Source organism: Bubalus bubalis, chromosome 4, assembly GCF_019923935.1.
Source record: "Bubalus bubalis isolate 160015118507 breed Murrah chromosome 4, NDDB_SH_1, whole genome shotgun sequence".
Lineage (NCBI taxonomy): Eukaryota > Metazoa > Chordata > Mammalia > Artiodactyla > Bovidae > Bubalus > Bubalus bubalis.
In genome coordinates, this window is record NC_059160.1 from 81,674,323 (window position 1) to 81,700,975 (window position 26,653).

The following is a 26,653-nucleotide window of genomic DNA, read 5'->3' on the forward strand; positions in this document are numbered from 1 at the left end:
TTTGGGGACCACAGGGGGAAAACTAGCTCACACGGTGAGAACAGTAATGTAAAGACAGAAGGTACCTAGGTCTCCAATGACATTGTCCAGTTGCTGAATTAGTCAATCCAGGAACTGCCATCTGCCTGAACTTTTAGTTATCAAGTTTCCCAAGCCTAATGATTTCAAAATTACTTTAAAAAAATTATTTAAATGGAAGATAATTACTTTACAATATTGTGATGGTTTTTTGCCATACATCAACAGGTATTAGCCTTCTAGAATAATTCAGACACATCATTTGAAGAAATCAGACATTTATTGAGTATATGTTCATTTAATAACACCACAGAGTGAAAAAGATGATATGAACTCCCCCCAAAAGAGAACAAAGCAACTTGCCATTATTCTCACATTATATCTGAATCTATAAGCTTGCACTCACCTTCTCTTTAATAAATGTCAAGACACACAAACTACTTGGAGGAGGATATTCAATTTATCCTAAAATCATAATATTTTAAGGTAAAAAGCAGTTTAAGAGTAGTAATCGCTATGTATCACAGTACAGCAAAATGCCTTCTTGCAGCTTTAGAATCATTACTACTCAAAATATTAACACAGTTATGCAAATACTTGTGAAAAATGGAAACACCTTCCAGTTTCTGATTTCAGGAACAGGTGCAAACCACCATCTCCTTCACAGATCTTCTGTTACAACATCCATCAAAAGCCACTGGCCCAGCCCTCAAATACTGACAGTGAATGTGGTGCCCGTGTGTTCTGTTGAGTTTGAAATGGATGCAACAGTCCACAGCAAAGCTGCAAGACCTGAATTATTTTTGCATAACACCCCAATATTCCCTGAAGAAATTTTATACACAGATTGAAAACAGCTATTTTCCATCATAGTCAAAGTCCACTTATATTTTAAATGGAAGGTACACTGTTGGGTTCTCTTTAGTTTTTACAAGGACTTACCATGCTGTTATATATTTGAATATGCTTACAAATTCAGACAGTATACGTAAACTACACATCATCAGAGGCTTCACATCAGTTCAGTTTGTATTAAAAAGTCTGACCAGACATTCCAAATAGCATTCACAGCATTAGAAGTAAGAGAGATTTTCCTTCTTCTCTCCATATCCTTCCAAAGGCTCTCTTTTGTTTGATAACTGGAGTTATAGAAAATTCTTAAAAAATAATCCCATTAGATATTTGGAATTATTGGTAGAAATGAGGTGACAATAGATATTTTCTATTTAGAAGTAAGTCTGACATTGATTTGTAATCAGTTTTAAATTGCCTAGTTCAACATGCTATTCCATGTTCTCATAATTCTGTAATTGCTAGATATCTAAATTAACATCATATTCATTTTTAGTTAAAAAAATTCTTGCACCACATTTTACACCTGCTTTAAGTTCATATAACTTAGTTTTAAAAATCTTGTTTCATGTTCAATGAATCAAGAAACAACAAACATCAGAACAGTTAAGCCAGGCTTTAATAGGCAAAAAAGGGTTGCTTTGGCAATGTATAAAAGGATAACTGTTACAGTACTAATCATTATTTAATCTACTTTTATTAAAGATTAAAATGCAATAAGGCAATTGTTTTAAGACACTTGAAGTTACATTGAATAAACTGCTAACTGTTCCTACACCGCCACACTGTGCACCCACCTTTCCTGACACAGTGTGTCCTACTTTTCTTCTCTGTTTACAAAATCAAAAAGTAAAAGAAAAAAATTAGTGGTCTTGCTAAATCGCTACTGATTAACACTAAGATGTTTACTCCTTACAATATAAACTTCTGAAAAAGAAGACACTGACTACCCTCTTTTAAGGTTTTCCCATTTAATGTACTCCTGTTGTCTCCTGTTCTTTTGAATCCCTTCCTAACACTCCACCTGGAAGTATGCCTATTGAGGAATCAATGGATGTGGTGTGTGGTTTAAACTGCCACTCAAGGCAGGGCAGTGGTTCCCAAACCTGGCCTCCTATCAGTATCATCTGGGAAAACCAGATAGATTCCTGGGCCCCCTTCAGATCTAATAAGGTTATGCCCTCCACTCTAACCTTCTGTATGATCTATATGGTCAGTCCTGCATAATCCATTATCTGGGAGGACTAAAAGGATGTCAAAAAAGAAGATATTTGTCATCCTGTTTCCACAGGTCTTAGGTCACAACTGGGATCCAATATATAAAAAGAAGAAAAAAAAAAACTACAATGTAGAATCATAGCACTAAATGATCAGTGAGCAGAGTAACTGGGGAAAGACTCTACTATCAACAAATCAAACAAACAAATTCAACAGAGGTAGCCTGGCTGCCCCTTCCATGAACGCCTGACCCCGCAGGGCCATGAACTGAAACAGAGGAAGGCAAGCTGACGGCAGTACAGGCTAGGGGGCTGCTGCTTCACAAGTGACTGTCCCCACACCACTTCCCTCCCTCTTGCCTTCTCTATTCCCCACTCTTAGCCACTCTTCTCTTTCTCTGCCTTTGGCCATTCTCACTCTTACTCCCTTCTCCTTCCTCACTTTTCTCACTTCCTCTCTTTCCCTTCTTCCTCTAATCATTCATTTACATCATTCTTTTCTTTGCTTTCTCTTCCTTAAAAATTCTTCCTTACACAAGCTAAGCAAACTCACACTGGAGATACAATGCACGTCAGCAAACATTCAGTCTAAAACAGAATGATCTGTACAGGAGGCAACAGGGCAGCCCAGAACTTCAGCAGCAAGGCTGGAGGGGCATGAGGCAAGCCACGCAGCTAACCCATTCTCTCTTCTGGGTCTCACAGCTCCATGACTGCCGAGTCTTGTGAGGCGGGAAAGGCACGCTGATTGTTCGCAAACTTAGGGTACAGAGGTGAATGATATGCCCTGGCCCCCTAACCAAGAGGAGAATGTAGATCCAGTTCAGTTTGGTTTTCTTTCCTTTATACCAATAACATTCGACTTGAGGCAAAATGAGAGAGCAGTGAAGCAGTAAAACTGTTTCAGGCTCTGAAGTATCCAGAGATAACCAGGTTGCTGTATATACATTATGAACTACTCTTCCCAGGGGGGAAAAAAAACAAAGTATGTATTTTCTTAAAATGTAAATCACAATATATATTTTCTAAAGGTTTTTTCCTCTAAGATGGCAACTTCATATAAATGAAGGTTGACTACATTATAAAGTCATTCCACTTTGGTAACACTGTAGCCCAGAGATAATTATGAGGTCAAAATTTTTCTAAGACATAGAATCAAAGAATATATAATTCAAATACACTGCATAGATATACTGTCTTAAGGAAAGAAATATAAAACATTCTCTAAGCTGCTCTAGAATTTAACCTCACTAATGCTGAGAAACTGTATTTCTTGAAACTTCTCAAGGAAAAAGTTTATCTAAAGATAAATTGAGAAAATTCATTTTAATATTGTTAAGGACTTTCTGTGATATCCTAAATTTTAGGTAAAAACAGTCCCTCAGTGGAGAGTTTTCACCATAACCCAATTTATGGTAAAATGCTAAAATTAGGTCAGGACTGAATAAACCAAGTGAAGAACCTTCCAACTGACCCCACAGTGGAGAGTGTGTGATGGTATAAATAAGGCACAACACGTGTGACACCACAGCACACAGTCCAGTTAAATTACGACACACTCTACCCAGGCTCAATCATACTAGAGCCCATGGGGCTAAGAGTCTGTTCACTGAGAAAATTAAACCTAAGAAACCTCCTAAGAATATAAACTCATATCTAGTGAATAACCCCAAGTACTTCCACTAACATTTCAGAATCACATTTATAATCCACCAACTGTGCTGAGAACTGTGGTCCTAACTTCAACCTTCAAGTTGGCAGAATGATTTCCAGTGGTTCCCAAACTAAATGACACCAAAATCATCTGAGGTGCTTGTTAAAAATAGAATTATAAGGTGACTTATTTTTGCACTCTTATCATAAGGGAAATGTGCCTTTGATATTAACTGAAGCCAAAGGGGGTACAATGTCATTGCAGTTAGCAAAGTGTTTATACAGGTGAAATAACATGATGACTGGCATTTTCTTTAAGATACATCAGCAAAGGAAAAAGGGACAGATAACACAAATGTGGTAAAACACTGACATGTTCAATCTGGACAAGGAGTCCCACACTGTACTGTTCTCTCCACTTCTGTGTAATGTGCAGACCCATCTGGATACGGCATACCAGGGTCATCCAAGGTGAAGCCCAGGCCATTCTCGTCAAGGTCCCCACAAGAGCCTAATATGCCAGGCGGCCAAGGGGCTCCTCCGGGGCCATTAAAAATGATCCTATCTGCTCCAAATTTCAAAATTCTAGGGATCCCATTTTTTATTTAGCCAATTCAATCTCAACAATCAACAAGTTCATGAGTTCTCATGTTCACTGTGGCATTCCCTAAATGCTTCTGTCCCAGCCCTGAGAGCCGGGCTGGTTGTCAAATTCGGATTCGTCTTTCTTACAGCTTCCTTTCTCAATCTGTCCCTGACTGAACCGCGCCAGAGGCCAGCTCTTCTCCCACATCCCCACAGGGGGCACTGTGTCTTCATAAAGCCAGTCACCACTATTTTGGGTACTTCATAAACGACCAGAGAGTGGCAGTTTTCCTTCATGATTTTCTCTTCTCTATTTAAGTATTAAAATATCAAAAGGAGAAAAAGAAGTTAACCTCATAGTACTTGGTAAAGAGACATGTGCCCCAGCACAGTACATGCTAAGTACTCAGAATCTATAGTTATTATCAGTTAAAGGTCAAAAACACTAAGAAAAGTAATATTTTTCTTACTGTCAAGATAAAAAACATAGCTGTCTCAAGTGACATTCAAAAAAAAGGAGGACATGCACATTAACCAAATCAAAACTGTTTTTTCTACAGTCAGATGTGACAATCTTAAGCCAAATCATCCATGAAAGTTTTCTAATGTACTTAAATTAAGGTTGTATATGTATATTTGCTTCTTCAAAGATATTTTGCAAAGCCACTTTGAGGTAGAAGGGAAAAGGTTTCAATGGACCGCTTTTTCCTGCTCCACTGTAACTGTAATTAATCACTGCTCACAGAAGACATAGCTTCCGTATTTTGGTCCACCACATTTTCCACCATCACGTAAGTATACTTGTTAGGTTCTCACTTTATTATCTGCCTATTTATTGCTTCCAGAATGCCCAGTAAAGCTGAAATTTTTCATTTAAAGTGATAAAAAAATTTTCCTAAAATACTTGCTTAATAATCTTAGATTTGACTTTTGGCAAGACAGTTAAGCACATACAAATGAAAACACTACATTTCACAAATACACATAAAGAAAATCCAAACTTTCACTGTTTTTCTTATAGAGCTCAGTTGTAAATGTGCAGCTTACATATAAACTAAAAACACTTTTAAACATGATTGTCACAAAAATATTTTAAACAGAGATGAAATGTATGAAGGCACGCACAGATTGTCGATAGTGACATCAGTTATATCACATTTCTTTAGAAACAGAACCTTTCCTGTTTCTGTAAACAACTTTTTTTCTCACACATTTAAAGTGAGGTTAGTGCTGACATAAGATTATTGCTATACTCACAGTTTGAGTGTTTCCACTTTGTATGAGGTACATTTTCTCCATCCATACATCCCTACTGCTCTTACCTACTTGAGAGTTAAGAGTCAACCCAAGTCTGTAGGCTATATCCATTCAATAAGATTTTTGTCAATACTGGAATGATACCAGATAACATTATAAAACATCAGAGATCAAAAATATCTTCTTGTTGAAGTCCAAGACTTCAACTTGTTCTTCATTACATGAAAATACAGCTCATTTAACTTCTTCAGGAAAAAAATTATACTGAAGATGAGTAATTTCTTCCTGAAAACTTCATCTAAGACTATTCCTTCACAATAGTCTCTGATATTTTGTTGTTTTAATTCATTTGATTTAGCAGTCACCACGAATCACCTTTCTTTTGGTGGTCTGTCGTAACGGTCTTGTATGCTTTTTGTCAGCTGTTTGATAAATATTTTGTAAATTTTTCCACAGTATGTATGCACTGTCTTTTGTAGTTCCAGTTCTAATGGCTTTAATAAGGAATGGATGTTGTCATCTTCAAAAGAACACTAGAGATAAAAAGACAAAGATATACATAAAAATTTAACTCTATTCCCAATAACTTCTTCAATCAACTTTGTATCAACAGTCTCCACTTTAAAGTCTCATAGAAACCACGTGCCCAACAAATAATTTCAATGAATTAAACAGAAGACATCTCACAGGAGGAGGGAGGAGGCAGAGAATCCTGTGTCAAGGCAAGGACATGGTCAAGAGCAGAAAAGACCCAGAGATTCTCACAGCTGTGAGAAGACAAGCAACCAGTCTGAAAGGGGCTGAGAAAGACTAATAAAAGCCAAAAAATCACTCCGGTAACACTGGTGAAGCTGGACTGGAAAGGAGTGAGATAAAGAGAGCACAGTTCAGGGCTTCCCAAAGAACCCTAGCTGCACAAGGATAAATGTCTGAGAACTGCTAAACACCATGCACTCTTGAGCGAGATTCACAGGGGCACGTGAGAAACTATTAAAACAAAAGATGCACCTGTTGAATGTTGTTTGGCCCACTAATTCCAAAATGTACTTTCAGAATCCTTTTTCACTGCAAAATGTATTCATATCTCAAGAAATATATTTTGGAAAACACTGCAGTAGTAGTAGTAAGTGGGAAAAAACCTGAGATCTTAGTATTTTCGGCCATGTACCTTTTTGTTATTTGCAACCACAATTAGAAAGACTGATGAGGCTTGAAAATATCTTACAGGAAATTTTGAAGTCAGTAAAAAATGGAAGACTCTAAAGGAAATTCAGAACCTGAAATCTAGGAGCACTGCAAATGACCTGAGGTTTACTACTCTGCCACAGAGGGAGAGGAAATGGAAGCACCACTTGAATCACAATTAGTGAGTCTGTAGGAAGCTGCAGCCTCTCTATGGAGAACAGGCTGAACTTCAATGCTCATTCAGAACACTGACGTGATAGGGCTGCACAGAGATCCTACACCCTGGTGCCTCTATGCAAGAAAACTAGGATCATTATGCATGAAACCTTCCCTCTTGGGCAATTTTTTCAAACCTAATCCCATATACTGAAGATAAATATCTTCAGGTATTTTTAAAAATAATAATAAAAAAAAGGCAGAGGGGAGAAGAGGCTTAACTAGGAAGAAATGTAATGAAAATAATAACAGCCAGCACTCTGGAATCTGGGAGAAACTGCTGAAAGCTGGAATGGTTAAAAAGAAAGCACTTCTACACACCAGGCATCAGGCTAAGAGCTTTATATGTAGTAATGCATTTAAGCCTCACACTGACTTTATGAAACATGACAATTTACAATGAAGCAACTAAGGTAGGGAGAGAGAATTTTTCCAGTTACAAAGCTCTAAGTGGCTAAGGCAGGATTCCACCTGCAAAGAGCTTTACAACCACACAGCACTGCTTACCCAAAAAAGCAAATGAAATTGTGCCAAGTGAGTTTCAAAAACTCTGCTGAAAAGATGAAGCTCAGTTAACAGTGGTCAACTGTTGTGTGCTGTATATAGATATGTCTGCATTCCTCTGGGGTTAAAAGTAGCAGCCATGCTGAAGAAGGGAACCTTCCTCAAGGTGTAACACCTGTATGAAGTGACACTGTCTGGTAACATTTCACTGTGTACAAAAACATCCTAGGACAACTGTGGCTGAGACGCGAGTAATAGGGAAGTCATAGGGAATTTGGGAAGACCAAACTGGTCTTTTTCCTACTCTACAATGACTAAAAATGAAAATGTTACAAAGGTGTTTTAAAAGTTAATTCCTGGGAATACTTGAGATTCAGTTCATTTCCTTGTGATTTTAAATCCCAGTGTTTGTGGTTAAAAAATTTTTTTTCTTCACTGGGGAGCTCTTTTGATGAATATTTTCCTGAAATAAAAACAGTGCCTCATGGATTACAGCTCTTTTAGTCCACCATATACCACAAGAAGTTTGACCTTTAAAGAAGGTGCTGCTGCTGCTGCTGCTGCTAAGTCACTTCAGTCGTGTCCGACCCTGTGCAACCCCACAGACGGCAGCCCACCAGGCTCCCCCATCCCTGGGATTCTCCAGGCAAGAACACTGGAGTGGGTTGCCATTTCCTTCTCCAATGCATGAAAGTGAAAAGTGAAAGGGAAGGCGCTCAGTCGTGTCCAACTCTTAGTGACCCCAAGCATCACAGCCTACCAGGCTCCTCCGTCCATGGGATTTTCCAGGCAAGAGTGCTGGAGTTGGCTGCCATCGCCTTCTCCGAAAGAAGAAGGTTAGAAATCTCCAAATGCCCACCTGTACATACACAGCCAGCAGTCACGCCCTCCGCCAGGCAGACCCCACAAACACCCAGGGCTGTGCACGCACATTGCATCCAGAGGTTCACCTGCCCAGAGGCCACAGAGCCCTCACCTGACTGCAAGCCTCCTCCTCCCCTACTGTGTGCTACCTGGACTCGTCCACACCTTTCCTGGCTGCCTGGTACTCGTCCTTCCAGCTCAGTCCAATGTCAGCTCCTCCGAGAAACTCTCCTCACACAGATAATCACTCCCTCTTCACTGGCACTGTGCCCAGCACACAAACTTTTAGGAAGGTCATGTTTTATATATAAGAATGTCAGCTGAAGGCAGAGAGTAAACAGTGATGCTATGATGCCCACAATGAGATACTTCAAGGCATTTTCAAAAAACAGAACATGTTTTAAAAATACAGGTACAATGGCAGGCAGTTCAAGCCTTCAGATGCCAAGTGCCAGCTACATATAAGAAAATTGTGCAGGAGAGGATGTCGAGTCCCCTGCATCTCTGCAAATCTACTGTATCTCATGCAGATACAAGAAGGATGTGAGGTAAATCAAAGTTAACACAGAAACACCACAAAATCTAATAATTCAAATGAAATACAGGAAGCAGAAAATGCTTTACAGAGCAATAAAATGTTTTATTCCCACTGTGAATCTGCACTTTTTAATCTTAGTATTTGTATTCACTCAACAACTAATATTTAACAATTATGTATGGACTGTAAAACCTGATTTGCTGGCAGACATAGCCATGAATTCACATTTTACAGATGGTTCACATCCTTATGGTTCACAACATTCAATGGCTATGACTAAGCTTCTCTCTGAAACTTGCATAAATACCTCTGTCTGAACAGTAATTCTTTTAAAAATTATACTTTCCATTGAATAATAGATAAGAGAAGATAAAAACACTAACCAAGCACCAAAAAGACTGATTAACTTCATTAAGTTGAAAACTGGGCAGATACGGCTAATTAATACAAACCAAAAACAACCACTAGTCATTAATTACTTCAGTGTTTGAAACAGTTTTTAAAATAAGATTTATTTCTTAAAAATCGAATGTAATTAATCAGCTTAAAACAAATACTCAGGGTTTTTTTTAAGTATATACTTATAAGAGATCAAAGAAAAGATCAAGTAAAACTAGTAAGATTTAATTCCTTAATAATGGATTTTTTTTAAATGCTCAGAGGCAACAAAGAAATCACATTTTTATAGGAGTGCATTTCTTTTCTACCCTGCAAAGTCTCAGAACTCCAGAAGTACCTTTTGTTATTTTTATCACCTCTTGACAAGCCATAATAAAGCATTATTAAAATATAATATTGATTCTGAAGGCATACAAGGTCAGCTACATGAAAATGAACATCAACACTAAATTTTATAATTCTTCAGTGAGTGTAGCTGTATCATGATAAACTGATTATTCAGAAACCCTATCTCTCAGGCTTATAGGATTAAGAAACTTAGAAAAACACTAAAACTGTAGCTTACAATGCTATCAGCACTTTCCCTACCACCAAGTGTGAGCAACACTCATTTCCAGGAGAAAACTTCAGCTCCCTGTACTGCAGATCATCACCTTACACAGCACACATCGTCACCACTTCGGGCCCAGTCCAGCCACTGCCTACTTCCACCCATCACCCCAGTTAAACAGCTCAGCTCCTGACCTCCTCATGGGTTTTTCACCACCCACATGACTGAGCGACTTCACTTTCACTTTTCACTTTCATGCATTGGAGAAGGAAATGGCAACCCACTCCAGTGTTCTTGCCTGGAGAATCCCAGGGACAGGGGAGCCTGGTGGGCTGCCGTCTATGGGGTCGCACAGAGTCGGACACAACTGAAGTGACTTAGCAGCAGCAAGACCTTTTCTCAGGCAGTGTTGGTTCTGCCTGCTCACCTGGCAAACTCTTAACTCATTCTTCAGGGTTCACTTCAAATGTCTCCTCATCAATGATGCCTTCCCTGGCCCTTCGGGGCACAGCTGTTGCACTCTTCCACATCCTAAAACAGTCTGTGTCTCAGGAGATTAGAGTTCAGTATCTTTATTCTCATTCCTATTAATGAGACTGTACTAGCAAATACTGAGATCAGTCATTAGCAAATGCTTAGAGTCTCACCAATAGGGGCATCAGCTCTTTTGATCCCCATACTTAGACCACACCAGCACTCCTGTTACTGGTATTTGTCTTCACATCCATATACAGTCCAGCAGCACAGTGAACATACCCACTGAGAGATGAATGGTCACATATAACCTCTCCCCAGGTATCGGTGAATTAGCTGCATGGGTAGTGCCTGATATACAGCTCATTAAGCAAAATCATAAATCCAACCCTTATTTGGTTTTGCCCCAAGTCTTGGTCCCCAACATACTCAGAGACCTGATTCATGCATCAATCTACAGGCACGTGAAGTACAATCATCTCTCCCTGTCAATCCACCTCAGCTACATAAATGTGGACTGTTAAGACCAAGGGGAAAAAGAGACAGAAACAGGTGTCTGGGGTGACAGGGCCAGAATAATTTTTTCCAAACTCAATATAAAGTTAGTATTTAAAAAAGAAAACCTCATTTACAAAGGCAACAAAGAAAACAGAATAGACTTAAGATATGTTCAAAATCCACAGTATGAAGAGATCTATTGAACATTCCTGAAAGATACAAATCAAAGACAACCCTTGTTCCTAAAATGTCTCAACACCATCAAAACGTCAGCAGTCACTAAGTCGACATGTGAAGAGACACTCCCCCCAAAAAACACAACTTTTTGTTAAATGTGCTGATATCTGTGTAAAAATAAAAATACACCAAGTAGGAAGACACTAAAAGGACAGGATGTGAACAGGGAATAGCCCTGCCAGGTATTAAAATACAGCTCAAAGGCTTCATGGTGAAAACAGTGTGTGTTAGTGCACAAATGGACACATCAGTGGAGCAGAAGAGAAAATCCAGAAATCACAAATGGAACTTTCAGTTCAGTTCAGTCACTCAGTCGTGTCCAACTCTTTGCCACCCCGTGAGCAGCACGCCAGGCGTCCCTGTCCATCACCAACTCCCAGAGTTTACCCAAACTCACGTCCATCGAGTCAGTGATGCCAACCAGCCATCTCATCCTCTGTCGTCCCCTTCTCCTACTGCCCTCAATCCCTCCCAGCATCAGGGTCTTTTCCAGAGAGTCAACTCTTCACATGAGGTGGCCAAAGTATTGGAGTTTTAGCTTCAGCATCAGTCCTTCCAATGAACATCCAGGACTGATCTCCTTAAGGATAGACTGGTTTGATATCCTTGCAGTCCAAGGGACTCTCAACAGTCTTCTCCAATACCACAGTTCAAAAGCATCAATTCTTCGGCGCTCAGCTTTCTTCACAGTCCAACTCTCACATCCATACATGACCACTGGAAAAATCATAGCCTTGACTAGATGGACCTTTGCTGGCAAAGGAATATCTGTGCTTTTTAATACACTGTCTAGGTTGGTCATAACTTTCCTTCCAAGGAGTAAGCATCTTTTAATTTCATGACTGCACTCACCATCTGCAGTGATTTTGGAGCCCCAAAAAACAAAGTCTGACACTGTTTCCACTGTTACCCCACCTATTTGACATGAAGTCATGGGACCAGATGCCATGATCTTAGTTTTCTGAACGTTGAGCTTTAGAGCCAACTTTCTCACTCTCCTCTTTCACTTTCATCAAGAGGCTTTTTAGTTCCTCTTCACTTTCTGCCATAAGGGTGGTGTCATCCGCATATCTGAGGTTATTGATATTTCTCCCGGCAATCTTGATTCCAGCTTGTGCTTCTTCCAGCCCAGCGTTCTTCATGATGTACTCTGCATATAAGTTAAATAGGCAGGGTGACAATATACAGCCTTGACGTACTCCTTTTCCTATTTGGAACCAGTCTGTTGTTACATGTCCAGTTCTTTAGTACATGATAAAGTCAGTATCTCAAATCTTCAGGTTATAGATAACCTTTCAAATAAACATAATTGGGACAAGACGGCCACTTGGAAAAAGATCAAATCAGATCTATCCCTTACTCAAGAGTAAATTCCAAACCGAGCAGAAGACTAAATGTAGTAAGTGAAACAGTATATAGGTAAACCTTTCTGTAAACTGAGTATAGGTAGGGAAAGACTTGCTAACTATGACTTTTTTTTAAGTTTTAAATTTGATTACACAAAAATTAAAAAAAAAAAAAAAACTCTGAACAACAAAAAATGCCATAAACAAAGTCAAACTGGGAGGAAATATTTACATCAGATATAACAGAAAAAGAACCAATATCTTTAATACACAAAGAACTTGCAGCAACTGATGGGGAGGTGGGAAGTATGAAAGTCTCACATGGTGATGATTGTACAACTCTGTAAATATGCTAAAAACCACCGAATAATTTACACTATGAGTGAAAAGGATGGCATATAAAATATGTTAAAAATAAAGTCATTTTAAAAAATCAATAGAAGACTAAGAGATCTGAAAGAAAATTCGCTCCAAAAAGATGTAAAAACAGCTGTTAGATATATAAAAAGATGTTCACCTCACTCACAAGAGAAAGTGAAATTTAAACTAAGATTCCATTTCTCACTTATGGAGCATGGCAAAAAATTTTCAAGGTTGACAATACACTTCTGTGCATAACAGGCTTCCTCATGAACTGTTGGCAGGAATACAAATAAAGGCAGTAACTTCAAATAAAATTATCTCATGTCCAGGAATTTATCCTAATTAATACATTGCTTTTTACTTCCTTCCTCCCTCCCTCCGTTACTTCTTTCCTTCTTTTCTCTCTCTCTTATTCTCTTTCCCCCTCTCTCTTTATTGGCCACCTTGCAGTTTGCAGAATCTTACTGCCACCAAACAAGAGATCTAACCAGAGCCCTGGCAGTAAAAGCATGGAGTACTAACCACTGGTCCACCAGGGAATTCTGCTGCATTCTTATTCAAAATGTTGGAGAATACCAAAACGTTCAAACATAAGAGATTAGTTGAATAAACTCTAGTACATGCACCAAGTGGAGTATCATACAATTGTGTAAAAAAAGGTATGAGGAAGATATTTATAAATGCCCAAACTTACAGAATATTGTAAAACAAAAGCAAAGAACAAATAAAGATGAACAATACCTTTCATGTAAGAAAAGGGGACTTACAAAACATACGTGTACCTACTCATCTGTATTGGAAGGAAAAACCAGAAAATGAAATTGGTGACTGGGGCTGGGACTTGGGGTAGAAGGATGCAGAAGGAACAATTTCTGAGTAAGCCCTAATACAGCTTTGACTTTTTGAAGTATATTAATATTCCTCACATCAACCTGAACTTAGGACTTCCCTGGTGGTCCAGTGGTTAAGACTCTGCCTGCCAACGCAGAACACAGGTTCAATTCCTGGTCTTGGAAGATTTCACATGCCATGGGGCAACGAAGTCCAAGAGCCACAACTACGGAGGCCCCTGCTCTAGAGTCTGTGATCTGCAACAAAAGAAGCTACTCTAAGGGGAAGCCTACGCACTGAAACTAGAGAGCAGCTCCCACTCACTGCAACCAGAGGAAGCCCTCGTGCAGCAACAAAGACCCAGCACAGCCAAAAAAGTAATTAAGCTCTTAAAAATTAAAGTTAAATCAACAAACATGAGGAAAAAAACTTGTAACTGAAAGCATATGGAAATATATGAATCCAACAGTATTTCAAATGAATAAAGACATTGACACAAGGAGAAAAAAACTAATGCAAATCACGTCTGAACACAGTACAGAATGTACACCCTCATCTGGGGGTAGGGAGGGCGGGAGAAGGACAGTAAACAAACTGAACGCTTACAGCCGGCTAGTTTTTCAACAGCCGGCTAGTTTTTCAAGGAGAGGAGTGGGGAAGAGTAGTACAAATGGAGCGTTTCTGAAATTATTTTAAATGTATTATAGCATTAAGCAACAGAGGAAAAGTTTTAGTTTGGAGCTGGGATTCTAACTGGAAGAAAACAGAAACCAAGTAGAAGAGGAATGGAAGGAGCCTGGGAGAATGAAACTGGGCACACTGGTGTGAGCACAGGACTGTGTGTGTGTATGTGTTTGCATTTTTGTATTTCCCAGCTCTGCTGCTGAAACGGCCTGGAAGGGAAGACACCTTTGCAGCAATAAGCATCAGAGTTCCTTAGAGAGACAGCTAATTTCAGGGCGCGGGCAGGGAAGGCATAATAAGATAAGCCTGGGATATTTTGCTTGTACCTCCTCTTTGAGAAGGTACTCAAAATAACGATGGAAATGTGTCAAATAAGCACAAGAGATGGCCAAAAGGGGCACCCAATCGCCAAATTTGGCACAACTTCAGCATCAATATAAATAAAAGTGAACACTGCATTATAATTTGCTGAAAAGAATAATATCAGTGAGCTCATACTGATAATGCATAGGTCAGTAAGTGGGCAAAAGGCAGTGCCCTTCCTTACAGCAGAATGCCAAGTGCCAGAGCTGTATGGGGAGGGTGTGGTGGGCTTTATCACTGATGAACTGGAGCAAAGGATATGCAAATTCTCTGTGAACCAGGGAGTCTGTTCACAAAAACACTTAAAAAAAAAAAAAGAGCTTACATTTCTCAGTGCTTCATAAATAGCTCTAAATGCTGGTTGCTTATCATCATGGTAAACACCTCTGTTCCCATGGAGAATAAAGATTCCTTCTTCTTCAGCTTCTTGGCAATTGCTTCCATATATGCAATGATCTGGTCGGTAATTCCATTGGCAAGGAAAAACAAAAAGGCTTTCTATGCAAAGATAAAACAAAGAAGTAAACACACACTAATTCCACAGAATTAACGTTCTGCAAAGATTTTAAACTTAGTTTACTCTGTCTTAAACATAAAGAGTGATAACTTAATATAAGCCAAAATCAAATAAATGCATTTTTTTCAATTTTGACTACATACTATGTTTTTCTTTTTTTACAAAGAATAAAAGAAATTTTTAATATTACCTGGATTGTGAAAAAATATGATATTCAACAGATCTTGATCACCCCATGTAATGTTCAGTTTGTATTTTTTAAGCAACGGCATCAGTATATCTCCCCATCGTAGTCGCACGGTGGTCATATCATTCTGTTGGTAAATACATTAACAAATTTCTCAGACCTCCAGGTTAAAAATGGCAGCATAATGACAGTTCCTCATTCTTCCCTTAGCCATTGTTACAGAGCAACAGATGTGTAAACTTCTTTTGTTACAAAACAATGTGACCCTAACGTAAACCTAAATGTGAGGAAGAATGAACAGCTCAACTGGACAGATAACAAAAGATATCTGAAGCTGTACAGAGCCATGACGAAACTAACAGAAGTCAGGAAGAAAAGGGAAAGAGAAAGGAGGTGGTGGTTTCAGTGATATGACTGTACCCTCATCTTAAAAAGCACAGTTTTAGTACCTATGTCATATATCTAGACACAGTACCTATGTCTTTGTAATACAGCTGTTGAAGACTAAAGGTGTTAATATATAAATGAAAAGTACTAGAAGCAGTGGGGCTTCCCTGGTAGCTCAGACGACAAAGAATCTGCCTGCAACGCAGGAGACCAGGGTTCAATCCCTGAGTCAGGAAGATCCCTGAAGATGGGAATGTCTCCTCATTCCATTATTCTTGCCTGGAGAATTCCATGGACAGAGAAGCTTTGCAATCTATAGGCTATGGGGTCGCAAAGAGTCGGATACGCTACTGCTGCTGCTGCTGCTAAGTCACTTCAGTCGTGTCCGACTCTGTGCGACCCCATAGACGGCAGCCCACTAGGCTCCCCCTCCCTGGGATTCTCCAGGCAAGAACACTGGAGTGGGTTGCCATTTCCTTCTCCAAAGCATGAAAGTGAAAAGTGAAAGTGAAGTCGCTCAGTCGTGTCCGACCCTTAGCGACCCTATGGACTGCAGCCTACCAGGCTCCTCCGTCCACCGGAGTTTCCAGGCAAGAGTATTGGAGTGGGGTGCCATTTCCTTCTCCAGGAGTCGGACATGACTGTGCGACTAACACACACACACAGGAGCAGTACTTGGCACAGTGTTGGTTAGCTCTTATCACCATGATCACTATGATTCTTAGACTGATTTGCTAATCCTTTATAACTGGCATTTCAAAGAGATCACTTGAAACTGATAAATAAAAAATAGATACTGAATTTAATCAGATGCCTTTTCAGCCTCTATGGAATTCCTCATAGCTCATTATTTTAAAACTCAAAGTCAGATACCTAAGGAAACAACAGAGTTGAAAGAGGGCTAGGGATCATTTGAATCTGGGGTGAAAAGGGGTGGAGTTGAATACTAAGTCTTTTATACAAATTTGACTCCTGCAAACTCTCCAGGTTTAAACTAAGTACTTTTCAAATTATAGTTTGCAACATGCTGATGAGTGAATTTTTCATATCCTCTGAGAGATTTAAGTACAGAAATTGAGAGTAAGATTTAGAAACTTTTATAGCAATTTAACAGAGTAATTTTATATCTATTTATTTTAACATTTTCCAAGTAATTTGTATTATTTTTTACAAAACCATTGGCTCATGACAGATTGCAAACAATGTTTAAAAAAGCACTTTCCTTCTTCACTGATCCTATCTCCAGATAGTCTGAAAACAATTGTTACAAGCTATTCTGCTGTTGCTGCTACTGCTGCTGCTAAGTCACTTCAGTCATGTCCAACTCTATGCAACCCCATAGACGGCAGCCCATCAGACTCCTCTGTCCCCGGGACTCTCTAGGCAAGAATACTGGAGTGGGTTGCCATTTCCTTCTCCAATGCATGCAGGCATGCTGAGTCGCTTCAGTCGTGTCTGACTCTGTGCGACCCCATGGACAACAGTCCACTAGGCTCCTCTGTCTAACGGATTCTCTAGGCAAGAATACTGGTATATATAACAAACTCAATGGAGGTATAAGCAATCTATCCTTTGAGAAGGAAAAGTAAGAATTCCTAGGGGAAAAAACTAAATATTTAAACTAAATATAATCTACTATAGTAACTGTATTACCTTATTTCTCAGGATGCATTAAATACAGTGACTATACACACATACACACACACAAAATCTGGAAAATGACTGAAACAAATTTTACTTAAGGAAATAGTAAGAAAACAATTTATTTGAAAGGATAACTCTGCAATGATTCATTGATCATGTTAACTAAATGTTCTTAGGATCTGAAAAGGAAAATATGAGTTGATCAACAAGGACCAAGACCAGCAACACATTCAATATATGGTACTGTTGAAATACCCCTTGTATCATGTCATGCTCAAGTCTTCACTACACTTTACTTATTTAAAAAAAAAGAAAAATATACCTATTCAAAGAAACACATCTACTCAAAGAAAAAAAAAATCTTTATTATGCAAAGGAAAAGTCCTACCAGAAAAAATATTGGACAAGAAGAAATAACACTAGTAGTACTTGTTGAGGATATAACCTAGAATATCCAAGACTAAAAAAGCCATGAAAAATGAGTTTAATAAAGAGGCATTATATACAAAAAGAGTTTAATAAGCCAACAGAAATAGAAAAACAGCAAACTAGAAAAAAAATCAAAGGAAATGGACATACAGCCATTCACAAAGGAGGAAACAAAAACAGCTAAAAATTGTATGAAAAGATTTTCACCCACATAGGTGGTGTCGGAGAAGGCAATGGCACCCTGCTCCAGTACTCCTGCCTGGAAAATCCCATGGACGGAGGAGCCTGGTAGGCTGCAGTCCATGGGGTCGCTAAGAGTCAGACACAATTGATCGACTTCACTTTCACTTTTCACTTTCCTGCATTGGAGAAGGAAATGGCAACCCACTTCAGTGTTCTTGCCTGGAGAATCCCAGGGACGGAGGAGCCTGGTGGGCTGCTGTCTATGGGGTCGCACAGAGTCGGACACGACTGAAGTGACTTAGCAGTAGCCGTAGCAGGTGGTGTAGTCAGGTAAGTAAAATTAAAATACATGAGGTGTTTTTCAGCCATCAGTTCAGTTCAGTTGCTCAGTCGTGTCCAACTCTTTGCCACCCCATGGACTGCAGCACGCCAGGCTTCCCTGTCCATCACCAACTCCCAGAGTTTACCCAAACTCATGTCCATTGAGTCAGTGATGCCATCCAACTATCTTATCCTCTGTTGTCCCTTCTCCTCCTGCCCTCAATCTTTCCAGCATCAGGGTCTTTTCAAATAAGTCAGCTCTTTGCAATAGGTGGCCAAAGTACTGGAGTTTCAGCTTCAGCATCAGTCCTTTCAATGAATATTCAGGACTGATTTCCTTTAGGATGGACTGGTTGAATCTCCTTGCAGTCCAAGGGACTCTCAAGAGTCTTCTCCAACACCACAGTTCAAAAGCATCAATTCTTCGGCACTCAGCTTTCTTTATAGTCCAGCTCTCACATCCATACATGACTACTGGAAAAACCATAGCCTTGACTAGACGGATCTTTGTTGACAAAGTAACTTCTCTGCTTTTTAATATGCTGTCTAGGTCGGTCATAACTTTCCTTCCAAGGAGTAAGCGTCTTTTAATTTCATGGCTACAGTAACCAGCTCCAGTGATTCTGGAGCCCCTCAAAATAATTTGATCAAAATAAAAAAAAAACAGTTTCCACTGTTTCCCCATCTATTTGACATGAAGTCATGGGACCAGATGCCATGATCTTAGTTTTCTGAATGCTGAGCTTTAAGCCAACTTTTTCACTCTCCTCTTTCATTTTCATCAAGAGGTTCTTTAGCTCCTCTTCACTTTCTGCCATAAGGGTGGTGTCATCCGCATATCTGAGGTTATTGATATTTCTCAAGGCAATCTTGATTCCAGCTTGTGCTTCTTCCAGGCCAACGTTTCTCATGATGTATGCTGAATATAAGTAAAATAAGCAGGGTGACAATACACAGCCTTGACGTACTCCTTTTCCTATTTGGAACCAGTCTGTTGTTCTACATTCAGTTCTAACTGTTGCTTCCTGACCTGCATACAGATTTCTCACGAGGCGGTCAGGTGGTCTGGTGTTCCCATCTCTTTCTGAATTTTCCACCGTTTATTGTGATCCACACAGTCAAAGGCTTTGGCATAGTCAATAAAGCAGAAGTAACCATATAACTACATATTAATACTAGTACACAGAATCAAATCAAATTATTCTTTCTCCATAATATGACACACATTAAATGTGACGGGCTATATGTACTGACATAAAAATCAACTATATATTTGCTAAGTGAAAAAAGCAAACTGAAGCTGTATAAAAGGACGGCACATTTAAATGCTAATGTACATGTATATCTGCTTCAAAATGCCTTTTTAAAAGGGTCTGAAGAATACAGAGCAAAGTACATAATGTCATTTGGGCAAAGAATGAAACTGGGGATAGTGGTATGTAAAGCAGAAAAGTATCTTTTTTACTCAATGAATTGCCTGAATTTTTACAAGCATGATTTTGTAACTTTTTTAAAAAGATGCAGCTCTAATATTCATTTCAGCAACTCTACCAAAAATGCACATGTATCATATTAAGATAAATTAGTTTCATTTTTAGCATTATGTAAGCTTTTGAAAACAAACTCATTATTACCATCAGTCTATGTTATACGTAAAAATAAAATTGACAGATGACTATTCATATCATGCTCTGACAACACTAGAAACTGAGAACTCATGAATTCTCAAAGATTGGTTACTCTACTAATTTCTGAAAAGTTCTGCCCCTTTTGCTAAGATGTTCACTGACACTGTTTCTTAGGCTATATATGTAACACAATAAAAGCCGTCCATCATACACATATTTCAAATATGTAAAAATAATCATCACAACCACTTCACAGTAAGTATTCTATTTTTTAATACTTTTCAATAATTCATCAATGGCAAAAAAAAAAAATAGTTCAATAACAGCCTGGTTTCTAAAACTTCTGTCTGTCTTCTGCCAGTAATTATCCATTAAGTTGCTACTTTATGCCAGACTCCATGCTAAATATTCTGAAAGCAAAGCTGTATAAAAGACATACCCTCCCCTCAGTACATGGAGAAAACAGGCAAAAATTAAACTTTACAAAATAATAAATGGCAGGACACAAACAAGGTACAACAAACATACAAGAAAAGAATTCTCAAGATGCCTTATTTATAGTCTTTGGTTTTTATCTAATAAATAGGAAAAGGTCAAGAAATATCCTACTAAGGATTCAACACTGCAGAAACAATTATAACACAAAACACAAAGCAGTATCTTAGCCAGGGTTATATCAGTGTCTGTCAACATTATGAGAAACAAAACAAAAAGCTAAATTTTTACTATTTTAAATTTTAAAATATATAATTATAACACATAAGGCTGGAACAGAATAATTATGAATGGTAGGGGCTGGGTGACAACAAAGCAAATAAGAATTTAAAACATGGTCATTGTCCTATGGGTTGTCTTACAGCCTTTCATGTGATAATAACTATGGGATAACATTTGTGAACCTGTATGAAACAGTTTGAAAAGTTATTACAAGTAATTCAGTTATATCACTAGAGCTCTAAAATTTAACATCTGTGCCAGAAATTATGAGTCAGTAGGAAAAAAAAACAAAGCCATGTCTGCTAAAGATATTTTTGGAAATCAGGAAAAATAAAGAGATATAAAATGGAACAAAAAAAATCAATAAATTTTGTCGTAATGTATCAGCAATCGTAAATAAAATATTTTAAAAACAGAGCAAATCTTTGTTCCCACTGGGCAAGAACAGAGTTGTCTGAAACCAAGGGATAGTACGTATAAAGCAAACTGCAGCTACTAAATTAATACACAATCATACACCTCATATGTTCTTCATTAAGTCAGTAGTACACAGACAGAAACAAATGTTCGAAAGCTTAGAAATTATTTCAGCTCCCGTATCTACAACTCTAGCTGGATTATAACATACCACAGGCAAAAAGGAAAGGGGAGAAACCATTATACACACTTAAGAATGACATTCAAATAAGTAAAAGGCAAATAAAAAATAATTATAGATTTGAACTACATAGCTGTAATTTGAAATGTTCTTAAAAATTAAATAGTGGTGTTACACTAAATTATCTCTAAGGTTCTTTGCAACACAACACTTCTCATAATTCTAAGAAATTCAAATGAAGAGTTCCTAAGGACTTACATTATTCCTTAGCACATAATCTTACAGCACCATCTTCTGGTATAGTATTACCGTGCATAGTCTAACCATCAGAAAAGGAAGAAAACTCACGGTATGACACCTGCTTTGTTTAGTAAAATGTTATGGTAGATAAATTTTTAAAACTCAAAATATATTATCAAATTGGGTAACTGAGGTTGACTGATAAGCAAGAACACAGGTTACACTGGCTTCATTAAAGCATTCATTTGTGGAAGACAAACTGAAAAGACATCAAGGTTTCAGAAAGGTACAGAAGATGGGAAAGCTAAACAAACAAACCCTATGTAGGCTAGATATACAGAAGACAAGAGTGATGGATGTTAAACTGCCTTAAGATTGAAATGTCCAGATGTGGGTGGTGACGGCCACAAGCAGTACAGTGGCCTGTAGGAAGGATACGAAGGGACAATAGATTTAAATCAGACACGAAGACAGGAATAAAAATAATGGTGTAAACTCTGGTCCATCACAGCCAATGGAAAAATCCTAAATGTATACATGTGCAAATATGTATGTATAGATATTCATATTATAAAAGATAATATCCCTTAATGCTTAATTCAGTATTAACCAGACGTAAAGGGTTAAACAGTGAGTATGAGTGTTTCAGAAATCACTGCTTTTAGCTAACGCTGAAGTGCTTAGTATGTGTCATGCCCTATACTAAGCACTTTGAATGGGTCTCTTTTAAAAAGACAACCTACTTAAGTCATTTATTATCTCTATTTTTCAGCTGAGAGAAATGACATTTGAAAATTAACTAGCTGGCTAGTAGTTGTGGTGAACAGGTGACAAAGTTAAACATAAGGCCAAACCACCTGACTCCAATGGCCCCAGACTACAGTGACTTAAGGACTCATCAGCATGAAACTGACAAACAGTACAATGCATCCGGAATGCACAGTCAGAGAAGTCAAATAGCCGGACTTTTCTGATCCCAAAATTTGAGACAAGAAACGTAGGGATTTTAAAAAAGTCACTATAACTTCCAATAGCACCAAAATAGCCAACATTTCCTATGTGTTAAGCCTCGTTCTAACTAATTTATTCCTCACAAAAACCCCAAGACATACATACTGTTATCTATCATACCATTTCACAGATGAGGAAATCAAAGCCTGGAGATGTTCAAAACTTACCCAAGATCTCAATGTTTGAACCAAGCTAACATGACAGTCTTAAGCTCTTAACTACAATCTGTGCTCCTCCAGGACATATCACATTTTAGAGTCAAGTATTATGAGGCTGCACGACTACAAAATGACAACTCTTGTCTGGAATACCAATCTAGGAATGTTCACACTTGCTGCTTGATCCTTGACTGTAATGCCATCTGCTTTGACCTACTGTAATGCTCTAATAAACAGAATACTAAGAACACACTTGCTTCAATTATTCTAGGTAAGTAGAAAAATTCTGAATACGTCGATCTAGCTTTTAATAAAACAAAACTAAATTGGAAACCAAACAATCTGGAGGGAAAAGAGCAGAATGCTAACCTGAATCAGTGACTTACCTTGAAATACTTCCTTCTCATTCTGGTCATGTTCATCAGCATAACTCCCGAGTTCACTCCAGTTTTCCCATAGTATGGATGTCTGGCAAAGCGATTATACCAGCCTATTCGAGGCTCTTCATGTTCTGGTGCCATTGCAGCAATTTGTGTGGAATTAAACTTCTTTAGCAAAGCCCAAATATCATCAACAGGCCGTAGAAAAAGGATATCAGTGTCGACATACAATAGTGAGTCAACTTCTTTCAGGATTAACTATGGGGAGAGATTTTTGAATCAGTAACTCTATTTCATTATAAAACACCAAAGAAGCTTTCATTATTTTTTAAAAAAAATACTTAAGAGATAAACTACTTGAGAGATAAACTACTTGACATTAATTTTTAAAATTAATCTTTCCCAAGTCTGACATTTTTGCAACAGCATATATAGATATTCTGCTAATCTTTTTATTAACTTTTAAAGAAGAAAAGCTATAAAAACACATCAGAATAAAAACTCAATACTAAAAACTGGAAGAAAAAAGTAAAAGCAGTATCCTCAAAGACTAGGGAGGAAATGTTTTCCATAATGGAAAATAACATTACCTTTGGTGAACTGACATAGCAAATCTTAATTTCCTGAGATAAATACAGAAATTAGCCAATACAAATGAAGATCTGAACTTGTCCCCTCTGCCGTAACACTAATAACTGGTACCTTTACTTCATAATACCCTCAGCCAGCAATTGGTAGAGCCAAAATTGAATCCAGACCACCAAGCTCGAGTCCATGCTCTTATATGTGAGCTGACCATCTCCTAACAAATCAAAGATCCTGCACTTAAATAGCAAGGGCTAAAACAAGACTTGTCTTGGAAGACTGGCTATGTCACTTCCCCAAGAGATGTCAAACCTCCTGCCTGCTCCGGCTGTGCTCAGCTGTGTCTGACTCTTTGCAGTCCCGTAGCCTGCAGCCTGCCAAGTTCCTCTGTCCATGGAATTTTTCAGGCAAGAATGTTGGAGTAGGTTGCCCTTTCCTACTCCATATGATCTTCCCCACTCCGGGGGTTAAACCTCCAACATGTATCTTTTACAGGAATTTTCAAGGGTAAATTTTTATTTCTGCCTCACCCAAAGACTTGAGAATCTGACCCCTGCAAATTTAAATTTGTCTATCCCAGTGTACTAGTAAGTCTCAATGATTAGGTTAACCCAAATTAAAGCTTTTTGGTTAAGAATATAATGAGGATAAGAGCTTGATTCTCATTCTGCTCCCTTTCAAAGCTGCTGCCTCCTTCTGAAGCTAGGGTTAAGCCATCACCTTAATGACCAGTTGCGAAGCTGAAATCACTCCATGCCCCCACTGATTTAATAGCAGGCTGAGGGAAAAAAATCTGACAGTTAACCACAGAGCCTGAATAGAGAAGGTTCACTTGTTCAAGGACTATAATTAAAAGGATATGTATGTATGTGTCTGTCTGTCTGTCCCTCCTTTTTTGGAGGACAGAAAACTGAACGCAATTGTTTTGCTTCTGTACCATGAGACAAACGTGTTTACAGCCTACTGTATTGTTAGCAGTCTAGGAAGACGCTACAGGAAGCTCCAAGGTCACTGTCAGGAGCCACGGCCATCGGTGGTCATGTTGTGTGTGTGTGTGTTCTGTCACTTAGTCACGTCCTACTCTTTGTGACTCTATGGACTGTAGCCCACCAGGCTCCTCTGTCCATAGGATTTCCCAGGCAAGAATACTGGAGTGGGTAATCATTTCCTCCTCAGGGGATCTTCTCAACCCAGGGATGGAACCCACGTTTCCTGCATTGCAGGTGGATGCTTTATCACTGAGCCACCAGGGAAGTCCACCTGGAAGCCACCAAGGAAGTCCACCTTCACACATAAGGTGAAATGACAATCATATCAGTATTTTTCTATGGTTCCTTTTGGAGGAAGGAGGATTTGCCAGAGCTTACATTGGATCTTTTAATCCCTCCATTTTTTAAAAAAGTTTTTTAATGTTTATTAATTGACTTGGCTGTGTCAGGTCTTAGTCATGGAACATGGGGTCTTTGCTGCAGTGTGCAGGCTTAGCTGCCCTGTGGCACGTGGGATGTTGGTTGCCTGTCCAGGGATCAAAATCACATCCCTGCACTGTAAGGTAGATTCTTAACCACTGGACCAGGGAAGTCCCTTAATCCCTCCATTTTAAAAGAGAAGAACCAGTTAAGGTTTTTACTTAACTACTTCAATAAATACTTTAAGAAAATTCTTCATTTAAGAAAAATGAAGAATCAACTTACTTAGAATCTGGTTAAAAAGATGCAAAACTAAGAGTGAATGAAGTACAAGAACAATTTGACAAGTTTCAAGTATTTAATTTCAGTATTTCAAATTTTTAACTACATCACATCATTAAATGATCTGGCAAACTTCCTATCAAAACATCAACAATTAAACTTTATAACGCTGAATAAAACAGAAGAGCAGTGGTTGTAACCTCATGCTTCTTTCACCACTCATTGCTTTCCAGTGGTGTATTCTTGTTTATTTAATGTCATAATGTGCTTGTTTAAATGTTCATCTCCCATATCAGACAATAAACTCTACGAAAACAAGAAATCTGGGTACATATTCATTCCTATATGCACAGCACTTCAGTACAGATACGTGGCAGAACAAAGGCACTCAAACTACTAATTAAATGATGTAACACTGCAATGATTCAACCTAAATATTTTTTTTAATTTTTAAAATTTAAAGCCTGCATGAAGTTATCTAAAACTTCTTAGGCTTTTCCCCTCTTAATCCCTTATTTGTGTGTTTCTTACAAGGGAGGTAGACAAGGAAGATATCCTAGGATCAAGATTTTTTATGCCCAGCAATAAACCTACGGGTTAGGCAGATTCAGCTATCAAAATGTAACATGATTTTAAATCTTAACTGACATCCTAGATTTGACAAACTCTATTCTCAATATGCTAAGAACTGCCTTATTCCACTTAATAACAAATAAGCTTCTTCCTGATAATTCCTATACTTAACAGAACTCATGCACTTTCAATATTTCTACTACCGTAATTATTTTAAACATTATAGTGGTTTTAACAACTACTGAGAATTTTTTAAATGTGGGTGAATTAAAATGGAAGAGGTAATCTTGCTTCTGAATATTTTTTAAAATATTTATTTATTATTTATTTGAGTGTACTGGGTCTTAATAGCACCACATGGGATCCTCTATCGCTAGCTGTGGCAGTGGGATCTAGTTCCCTGACTAGGGATCAAACCTGGGCCCTCTACACTGGGGGCAGAGTCTTAATCACTGGACCACCAGGGAAGTCCCTGAATATTTTTAGATTAAAAAAAATAATAATCAGGGTTTATCACCAGAGACTACCACCAAAGAAGAGCCCCACTGAATAAATGGTTCCCATTTCCCTTTTAGTTCATGTCCTCAAATTCTGTTTCTATGTTAAAAGTATCAGCTAGAAAAGGTGAACTGACTTGCTGTTAAAACAGAAAGTTATTTAATAAACTGCTTCATTTCCCAAATTACAAATGCAGCGTGCAACTGGCAGGTGATCCTGCCACTGCATTCCTACTGGCAAAGACTTGGCTCCATTAAGATCTGATAACCTCT

General features: G+C 38.4%; 1 protein-coding gene across 2 annotated transcripts in view; it reads right to left on the reverse strand.

Annotated features, from left to right (window-relative positions):
- Positions 1-279: 279 nt before the first annotated feature.
- Positions 280-26,653, reverse strand: part of GXYLT1 (glucoside xylosyltransferase 1) — a 50,681-nt gene continuing 24,307 nt past the window's right edge. For both annotated transcript variants that reach the window (XM_006051512.3, XM_006051513.3), the window contains 4 exons: positions 23,041-23,292; positions 15,342-15,465; positions 14,960-15,132; positions 280-6,115 (listed from right to left, as the gene is read on the reverse strand). In XM_006051512.3, coding sequence (XP_006051574.2) covers positions 5,954-6,115; positions 14,960-15,132; positions 15,342-15,465; positions 23,041-23,292 — 711 coding nt within the window. In that variant the 3' untranslated portion in view covers positions 280-5,953. The remainder of the gene's footprint in view (positions 6,116-14,959; positions 15,133-15,341; positions 15,466-23,040; positions 23,293-26,653) is intronic.